The sequence below is a fragment of the Branchiostoma floridae genome, chromosome 6 (genome assembly GCF_000003815.2).
Source record: "Branchiostoma floridae strain S238N-H82 chromosome 6, Bfl_VNyyK, whole genome shotgun sequence".
Lineage (NCBI taxonomy): Eukaryota > Metazoa > Chordata > Leptocardii > Amphioxiformes > Branchiostomatidae > Branchiostoma > Branchiostoma floridae.
Genome location: NC_049984.1, coordinates 5,316,007 through 5,326,438, shown reverse-complemented (window position 1 = coordinate 5,326,438; position 10,432 = coordinate 5,316,007). Strand labels below are relative to the sequence as shown.

Below are 10,432 nucleotides of genomic sequence, written 5' to 3'. Positions count from 1 at the left end.
CTGTGTGCAGGTACTTGTCTTCAGAGACAGCGGATAATGGTTATTACGTTTTAGCTTTTTCTACGTCTTTTTTGTTGTCGTAATTGTTAAGGGTCAGTGATACGTATGATCTTAAAACTTGCTCGTGGGGTTATATAAAGTCAGCACAGTCGATAGACTAGAATATGCTGTAGAGAAAGTGAAGTCAGTGTAGGTATATTTTGTGTTTTAAGTAGACATACATTGCTTTTAAAGTTGGCAACTACAGCAAATCAACCACCCCAAGCACTTCTGCAGCAGCTATATATAGTATAACGTTCTTATAGCAACCGTTGTACTTGGTGACGAAAATTGTGTCAGACATATGGTTGGTATAAGCTTTTGTCGTGTATCTTTGATTCAAAATGTCACGTACTACGCACTTTTGGGATTGATTACTAATCTCCTGGCAAATCTACCTGTGGCATAAGGAGTTTAGCTGGTCAAGGAGTGTTCTGAGCTATTGGTTCTAGATCTGCCTGGAGATTAATTGATGACATGTTCTCTGTCTAAAACCTGTCAAGTTTTCACAGCAGTGATTTTCAAGCGGAATAGGTACCTTAGAACAATAGTCTTACAATACCAAGATATCCAGGTATACAGATTCTGTATACAGCTAAACATACAACAGTTAGTGTAGAGAACCAAATTGCTGATAAGAAAGGCTTTCACCCCTGAGGCGTTGCCAAAAAAAGATGCTTTCATAGTCGGATCAGAATTAGTTAAAAAGGCAGCAGGTGACTTCAATAGCTTTTGACTTAAACTGAATATTTTGCAACTGCAGTGGTTTTGTTGTTGAACTTGACTTGTGCAATGCCAGCGAGCATCTATAGCCTGTCTTCTGTTGGGTTCTCAGTAACCTCTGATGTCTAATGCAGAAAGAAGTGTACTTAGTTTGAAATGTAGCAGAGACATTTTTGTGTAGATGTTTGGCATATACATTCTGTAATGGGTTAGTCAATGTCTCTTGTGTATAAAGGTATGGCAACAGCACCACATAAGGATGGCGGAAAGTTATTTGGTGGGTTTATATATTACCCGTAAGGAAACTGTGGATTGGTAAATTTCTGAAAGAAGTACTAAGTATCACATTCAGAAAAAGGGAATTATTGATTGATGTACTATAAACAGGAATGGTTGGTTGGTAATTTTGATGACCGCTTAAACTGTCTAATTCTGCTTACAGATTAGGCCATGTTGATTTGATTGTTTGGATGATCATCAAGTTTCGTTGGTTTCCAAAAAAAAAGATTTTGACAGCTAGTATATATGCTGTAAGTCATACAAGGCAGCTCCAGAATGAGCAAATGTATGCTGCAAGTTGTAGGAAAAATATTGGCAAATGGATGCTAATGTCATAGAATGTAAATTCCAAAGTCAATGGAGAAGATGTGAAACAACAAAAATGAATGTATAGTTCAATATACTAAACTGTGTGTGTTAGTCATTGGTTCAACCTTGCTGACCACGTAGACTTCATGACAAAAGCAACTTTTTCTTGCCAAACTTGTTTTTCTTCGCATGCTCGAATCAGTTTTGGGGTTCCCAGAGAATGTCATCCATATAATCAAATCAACATGGCCTTACATAGAGGAGCCTGCCTTGATTTGTACATAGTGATGCATCATTGTGAAGGATATGGAATTCTGTCATCATATATAATAAAAAGAATCATTTGTTTTAAATGGTTGGTCCATCTTTTTGTTAAAGCTATTTTGTGGATTGTGTAATTCTCCTCTTTAAACTTGAGGTTGTAAGGGTGTATTGTTGTCTTCATTGTTGGGTTCAAGTCCATAGCAGACCCTAATGTTTTGCCACTAAGGTGTTAGGATTGCATCGTATCTTGTTTTTCAGACAAGAAACTATACTTGTGTGTGTGTTGACATTTAGGCACCAAGAAAATATCAAAACAATTTTTCCATTCTGAAGTTGCCATTTACCATGCACATTGTATTCAATGAAAAACTGTGACTTCAATAACATGAAAAATCAGCAAAAAAGGAAGTTCATATTTTGAATCTAACAAATTGATATACAATGTATTTTTAAACGTTTAATATCTTATTTACAAAGAGAAGCCTTTCAACAGCCATTTATTTACTAGACTTTGCAGTTTGCAACAGTATAATGACAGTTCTTGACATCTGTTGTTCAAAATCAAGATAAGAAAACAACACAAGTATGTGTACTTACGAGTATATCATCACCGTAAACTAACTTAAAACGAATCTCAAGATAATCTGACAATTTATTACCATGATCTTTTATCTTCCAAAAGACTCTAAGATATCACATCTAACTAAGCTGAGTAGTTCAAAAACGGTGGCAACACAGCAGTTCACGTACTCACAAGTAGTGTTACTACTGACTAAATCAGCAAAAATATACTGATCACAAATATTAGAGTTAATAACTGTACATTTTATTACCACAATTGATAAAAAATGACCTGACGTTTTCACTTTTGGCAGTTTCACTACCAGATAGTCATATACTGGTGATCATGAGAAGTATACAGAATGATTTTTAACCCTGTAGGTGCGGGTTTGAAGCTCCTATATCATGATGCTCACAGATTTGTCACCAGTCCACCTCGGGGCCCAATCTTCTTTGGCGTGAGGTAGACAAATTGTCTTAGAAATTCACCCTGTAGTATGATGAGAGTGTCCTAGAATCTCACCTCACCGGTCCCATAGTCTCATCGGCCGTAGGGGCAGCAATGCCATCAACATAAGTTTTCTTCGTCTATCTTTGGCCAAGGTTTCTAGCTGGTGTACTGTTTGTCCCGACCATTCTTTCAAATCACTAGTCCAAGTCCGTCGAGGACGTCCCCTAGGTCTTACACCCTCCGCCCTTCCTTGCAGTATAGTGTGAGTCAGAGTGCCCTTTGCTCTCGTAGCATGTCCAAACCATTGTAACATCTTCTTTTTCACAAGCGAAAGGAAACTAGAATCTCCAGTAGCTTTTTTTAATAGGAGATGGAGTAGCCAAGTGACATGCTCGAGTAGGAACTGTGCCCTCAAAGCCTCTGGATCGAGAAGTCGTGAGTTCAAATCCTGGCTGTGTCGCTACCCAAAATGCACGCCACTAGAACGTGGCAGTCCTTTGGCCAATAGCCAACTCCTGGCTTGCTCTCACATAGCTCACTGGACTTGTTATCTCCAAGCAGACGTTGGTGTAGAAAATTGTAATGTTTTCTGACTGGCTGGACTTCTCTGACAGCTTGGGAAGTGGTCATCAGAAATGGAATAGAAGTCTGTCCTGTTTGCCTTAGTCCACTTTTTTTGAAGCAGAATCAAGCAAACAAGACTTGACTCCAGGGTAGTGGCCTTTGGAAGCAGACGTACATGTAAGTGGACAAGACTGGACTCCCAGCTATGTCAGAAAAAAGTGACCAGCCAGAAAATATAACAATGTTCCATCCCAATATCTGCTTAGAGATTACCCATCCTGCACCACCATAGGAGCGTCCTCGTTCTTTGGGGTTTCTGCGGGGGTTAGGTCTGCGTCGGATCGCGGCGTGTTCTGTGCAAAGGTTGCTGTCGCCCTGGAGACGCGAGACGACCTCCCCGTGACGTTGGTGGCGGTGCGGTCGTCGCGGAAGAGACCGAGCGGCGAGCTGTGGTGCCGGCTGGTGGTGGCCGTCTCTCCCGTGGCGGTGTCCGCTCCCATGCTCAGGATGGTCAGGGGACGAGCTGTCAATCACAAGCACAAATAGGTTGTCAGCAACTGGGGATTATATGATCAGGGTGGTAAATACCCATAAGTAGTTGTGCGTACCTTAAACCCGCAACTGGACTTGCAAAAACGTTTAGGTCCAAGTCTAAAAAAAACTAAATGTCGGGAAACAGGTCCGGACTTGCAAAAAGCTATCTCCAACTTATATTTTCCTTTCTTGTTCTAAACCATCTAAAACCTTTCATAGATAGTGAATCTGGACCAGAACCTGAATGTATTACACTATATGTCCTATTGTTAAAGTAAAGGTTGCAGGAAATTGAGAATGAAAAGTTTACAAACATGTTGAATACCAGTTTTGTAACCATTATTTGCAAATGTGTCTCCTCACTTCTTTGTAAGGATAGAAACTTGATAAAAAAGAGGACGCTCCAGTGCTTTGGTAACATCACACATGCCCAGAACATCTCAAACCACATCAGGCAAGGGAAGATCAGTGGAAACAGAGGTAGAGGGAGGCCACGCAGGAGATGGAAGACATCATCAGGGAATGGACTGACAGGACACTGCATAGCTCCACCTTTTGTAAGCTCCTAGCAATTCAGCCCCTGGCTGCCAAGATATAGAGTAGTCAGCCCACCCAATGAGCTGCACCCAATACCAATACAGTGAACTCACCGTGCGGCGGCTGCTCCTTGATACTAGACAGGTACGTTATGCTGTCTTTGGCTGTGATGAACTTTGGTTTCTCTCTGTGAAAGGCAAAAATTAATATCAATATTTGTATACTCCGAGAAGGTCTTGAGCATTCGTTCTAGCTGTTTGAACATGTACAAAAGAATCATAATTACTCTATACTGTAAACAGTTTCAAGACTTATGTAGTGCACTTGGATTGTTGATGAAGGATAGACATCTAGGTAATGAGATACTGAATACAAATTTAAAGTTATTCAAGCAACTGGATAGATTTTGCAAAACTTTGATACAAAATATATCCATGTTGCTTAAGTAACTTTTTAAGTGAGCACTATATGCATTTTGTATGATGGTATGAATGCATGATATTGATAATATACTAAAATATTTAGTTTGAATGATAACAAAATTTATGGTTTTAGACAGGGCTGTCTCCAGCTCAAAATATTTTTTCTGTCCCACTCATTGTTTGGGAGCCCATTTTGTTGATTTTCCTGGTTAAATCTGTCATTTTAAGCTTATGAAAGTATATTTTCAACAGTTTCGTGTCATTTTGGGGATGGATACGGTAATATTTTTTTCCTGTCCCAACAAGCAAACTTACGTCTCGGGATGGAAGGACGCGAGTCCCTAAGACAGCCCTGTCACTTTCAGAAATGACCCTTAATGCTTACGGTATGGGCGGGAGTCCGATGTGCTTGCAGTGGTTCCAACCCTCCAGGAAGGACTTAGAAATCTTCCCGTATTTGGTGTGGTACAGGAGAACCTTCACCAGGTAGGGCTGCTCACGGCATCTGGGAACAGAGACAACATGCATAGAGATGTTAATGGATCTAAAAAATGCACTAAAGAATATTCATCATTGTATCCTGTGTCAGATAAAGAAAATGAAGACTTGCCTTATACAGTTGAGTTTAAAAACTAACGGTACATTGAGATTATAAAATTATCATAAAACAAAAGCTGTAGATTGAAAGGACTCTTAGGTGATCAATGAAATTTTTCACAAATTTATTTTAAGATATTTCATCACAAAACAGATGCAGGGGAAATGACATAAGGTTTCAATCTACTAATAGCATATAACATCATGTATGTACAATAATATCGCAGATTCACCTAACAACCCGATTAACTTGTTGTTTTTGCAAGAACAATCAATATGCTATTTGCTGGTCCTCCTGAATTTACCGATAAATGTTGCCTTTCCTACTAGAGTTACTAGGATCCCCCCATGTAGACCCTCCTGTTACACCGTACCTTCTCAGCAGCTGCCTCTCCGCAGTGTGGTCGAAAGTGAGGTACCCCAGGGCGACCGCGGCGCAGTACCGCACCTGCTCGGTCTGTGACATCATCAGACGACACAGGAGCTCCACCCCGTTGATGGATACTATGGCTGCCGGAACTCCTGCAAGGGTGAAATAATAAGGTTAGACATCCAGGTAATACCTTATAGGTTTGCCATCTGTATCTGTATCTGTATCTATATAGCCGGTATAACCGCCGTTCGGCGTAACACACCAGCTTTGCAGGCACGCGGCGCGGCAGCAGCTGGTTATATTACACCAAACGACTCGTTACCCCTATAGCAGATTAAGTGACTCAGACTCAGTGTCACTGACAAAAAGTAGTGGATTCTACCTGAAACATTTGACTGTTTCCAAAATCATATCTTACATGAAGTTGCTTGATCAGAGGAGCGAACTAGAGTTAGAATATGATGGATTCCAGGCAACTCTCAACCAAGCACCGATTTTGGTTGGAGAGTGGTCGTGAGCAAAGTCATGTGCAGGTCCTGAATGTATGACAGGGGCTTGAGAAAACAAACTCCTTTGTGAAGCATGCTTTTGCCAGAATGCTACCTTCAGTACCATGACACCTCCATGGACGGTAATGCAAAGAACAGTGACAGGAACATATAATATATGTGTTGGCCCATGACCAAGGGCAAACACTTTTTTGTGTGATACCATTGTAGCTTACTGCAGCTTTGTTGCCTACATGTAAATTTGTTTTACTATTACCTGAAAGTTCCTATTGTAAATCTTAAAACATTTTTTCTGTATACCATTTAAATACATGGCCCCCTTTGGTCAATATTGACCATAACACATTCTCAACTAAAACGAGAAATTCTCCATACGATATCTGCAGATTGCTGTCACCTATCTGCAGACTGCATATACCTATCTGCACACTGCAGATACCTATCTGCAGACTGCAGTCACTTATCTGCACACTGCAGTCACCTATCTGCACATTGCAGTCACCTATCTGCAGGTGCAGATAGGTATCTGCAGATAGCAGATACTTCACTGCAGACTGCAGTCACCTATCTGCACACTGCAGTTAACGTGTTAAGACTGCATACACCTATCTGTACACTGCAGTTACATATCTGCAATCAGAGTGCAGTCTGTATGGATATAGTCTGTATTAGGGCTGGGTATCGGTACAGCGTACCAGTACAAAATCGTTTTTTCTTATTGGACCGGTCCAGAAAAAACGGACCTGAAAAAAATTAGGTGAACTGGATGTTGGACCGATTAGAAAATTAACAAATTATTCTATCAGGCATTCACACGTTTTGGCGCTTGCAGGTGGAAGAAAATAACAAGAGTGATTAGTACAGTAGAGTTTATAGTAATTTCTACCAAGTTTTGCAGCCAATCGTACAGGTGCAGTTAGCGTTGTAGGATTTTAAAACGCCAGTGTGAGTCTAATACTCTACTAAACAGATTTCTTTTGAGTGAAATGGACCATTGGTATGAGTCATACTGAATCAGGTCCAGGTTCAGGTCTGGACCTGAACCAGACCTGGACCTGAATTTTCTGTACCGGTACCCACCCCTATTCTGTATACTAGTTCAAAATGTACCTTAAATCATTAATTTAATGATTAAAAGTCCTTCCCACGCATGATGGTGCATAGGGCAGTGCCCATCTCCGTTTCAGTAGCCCTTGGGCCACACAATGCAATCACTACAGCAGGGGGCTAGTCCACTGGTAGTGGTGTGTGTTCAACTTCCATACTCTTTCCCGAATGCTGAGTGCTAAGCAGAGAAAGCAGCATGTACCATTTTAAAAGTTGGTATGACTCGGCCAGGCCAGGGATCAAACTCATGACCTACCGAATGCAAGTCACTCTACCCACTAGGCCATTGCACCAGTTACAACTTAATGTTTACTATGAAAATAATAGAACACAGAGGCCTGTTAACCTGCAACAGATCTGTCATAACTGACATTTCATCAGTGTAATTAGTACAGTTACTCAGCAGCTCGGGTGCTGAAGGCTCAACACTTTCTTAGTTACCAACTTATCATTATTATGATTCCTATATTTTGCCAGGCTCATCAATTTTCAAACTTTCAATCAAAGGGCTTATTGTAATTTTGACGCAAACACTTTGTCCACTGCTCATATAACAATGTCCAGTAATTTATAAGAACCATTTAATGGCATCTCTCTCAGTCCCATAGGATATTTTCAGGAGTCAGTAATGCCTAATGACCTGTACATGTACATGTATGGCTGAGAGCGAGTCAGAAAATCAGATCAGAGTAGACTTTGAATAACATAATGAAGGAATAAATGAACAGATGAATGATCGGTTACAACTGTTGCAAGGGTCTGGAGTGTCTGCCATTCGGCGCTAACTCAAGTGACTTCAATATGACAGCAATTGCCCAGGTGCCCGTGCGGCCATTTTTGAACCACTTACACTGGGAAGGACCCTTAGTCTTTTCAATAAGTACGGCACATTCTTTAAGTTGTGAAAAAAAGTTCATTCAAAAGGTTTATTATAATTCACAAAAGTCCTATAGCTAAGTGGACTCTTTCCTTTTCTCCACTGACTTGAAGTCTTGTCATTCACCAGTAGCTGACACCCCTGCTGGTTTATCTGCTACCAGGATTTACTTAAGGATTAGTGTGTAACATGGCATGGCTGATAGATTTGTATCAGTCCCATGTGAGTGATAATGGGACCCCACTTAGCCTCTGACAGAGAAAACATTGCAGAAAACTGTCAGGCTGGTGGATGTACTTGTAGACTCAAAAGTCATCACAAAACTACCTTATTGTTTTCTTATTGAAGAGTTGACCTTAAGCCCCTTTTGTCCTCATACACATAAAGTTGCCTTTTAATAACAGCATGTACACATGTATTGTATGCACACCTACAATGTACCATAGAGAAACAAGAAATCTGTTATTTCATTAGTATCTTTGGTCTGCCTCTAAATAGGCTGAAGTGACCATTTAGTTTGATCTTTTACTATTTGTCATAGTTGTCAGTCTGGCTGAAGATTGTCGAACTACTGTAAATGCATTTAAATTCGCGGGGATTTAATTTCGCGTTAGCGGCAGAAAGGACTGTCCGTGGTGGATTTAAGTTCGCGGTAACACCATAGACTGCAGTCTAATACTATACAGGGGTTTTTCTAGAAAAAATTAGTATGAGGGAGCTTGGTCAGTGTTGCGAGGGAGCGGAGCGACCAAGCGGGGGGTTGGTGCGGAAGGGGGGTTCCCCCCTTCCGCTGTGCGAAGCCTTTGAAAATATGAGGTAAAAATGGGACATTTTGAGGCTACTTCAAGGGGAAAATCATAGCTTGAATGTGTGTTTGTCCTTACCATGTAAAACTACAAGAAGGCATATTTTGTAGCCTGTAAGATACAATTAACACAATGAAAAAACTGGCTAAACTTGTTACATTTTTGTAGTTCTTGTGGATTGTGCAACACCTTCAAAGGCTATTCTTCTTTCTCAATATCAACATTTAGCACTTATTAAGAATGTTTCTCAATATAAACATTTGTATACAAATTTTAAAATAGTCAAAAGATTTATATACAAGTCAAATCAAGTTTTTTTATATAAACCAACTTTTCTTTTATCTATATATATAAACTGAATTTAACTTTGCAAACTATCCACAAATCACCCTTTATATGTGCACATGTTTTAAGAATTAATGATAAATCTAAACCCTATGTTATGAGAAGAAATAGTTTGGTTTGTTAATGTGATATAGCTAGCCACAATAAGCTTACACCATTCTTATGCATGGCTATCATAAGCAACCATTTATTTTATTTTTGCATACTATTTGCTTTTTCTCTCAAGGCAACAGTCACACTACATTCTGTACCACTATGTTGAGCCTTATATGTTATATGCAGATAAAATATTCATTTTGTACAGCTAAATCGTCAACAAATGTTTTGTTACAATGTTGTGAGAAACTGCAGACTTGATCTGTTATATTCACACTTTTTCAAGTTTGCTACAATCTCTGCTGTATCAGTGTGTCACAGGGATATCATGTTTCACATCAAAAGAGTTGTAGCCAGTGTGTGGAGTCAGGTAGGTGGGGCAGACAGAAAGGGGAGGAGCTAACAACAGAAGGATGTTGCAGTTCTTAGAAATCTATTGGGGGAAAGATTTTATTTACAACATTTTGATGTGATAGTATAGATTACTATGTTTTTAACTACTTTTGTCTAGTGATTTACCCATCTGAATTTAATGTGCAATATGGATTCAAATATTTCCAAGAAAGGATGTTTAATTTACAGTCCATGAAAAAGATGTTTTCCCTGTTACTACTTAAAATGAACTCTTCCAACCTCCCATGAACTTGTCAATGAGAACGTGGGCATGCTGCTGTGTGCTTTACTCAAAGCCAGAAATTGTTATTTTTGTGGTTTTATTAATATGTTTTGGGATATTTTGAGAGTAATGAAGCTTGTAATAATAAGATACATTATTGTATGTTGTTTTTGTTACATGTTCACTGGAAAAAGGATCAGTTTGCACTGGCGGATCCAGGGGGAGGCGCGCCAGGCGCGCGCCTCCCCCTTCAGCTAGCAAAAAAAAAAAAAAAAAGGCAAGATAAACCCAGGCTACGAGAGGTCTTCGGAAGTTATGCCAAGAATATTGACAACGTTATAAAACTAATTCACTTACTTGAAAGGAGATTTTCTAGTAATTATTTAGAGAAACTTGCAATTTGCAATTACTAGTGGGTCTTTC

The 10,432-nt window shown here is 39.7% G+C and overlaps 1 protein-coding gene across 2 annotated transcripts in view; it reads right to left on the bottom strand.

Moving 5' to 3' along the window:
- Positions 1-2,254: 2,254 nt before the first annotated feature.
- LOC118417089 (ankyrin and armadillo repeat-containing protein-like) overlaps positions 2,255-10,432 on the bottom strand; it is a 30,449-nt gene continuing 22,271 nt past the window's right edge. For both annotated transcript variants that reach the window (XM_035822486.1, XM_035822487.1), the window contains 4 exons: positions 5,655-5,802; positions 5,069-5,188; positions 4,375-4,448; positions 2,255-3,713 (listed from right to left, as the gene is read on the bottom strand). In XM_035822486.1, coding sequence (XP_035678379.1) covers positions 3,460-3,713; positions 4,375-4,448; positions 5,069-5,188; positions 5,655-5,802 — 596 coding nt within the window. In that variant the 3' untranslated portion in view covers positions 2,255-3,459. The remainder of the gene's footprint in view (positions 3,714-4,374; positions 4,449-5,068; positions 5,189-5,654; positions 5,803-10,432) is intronic.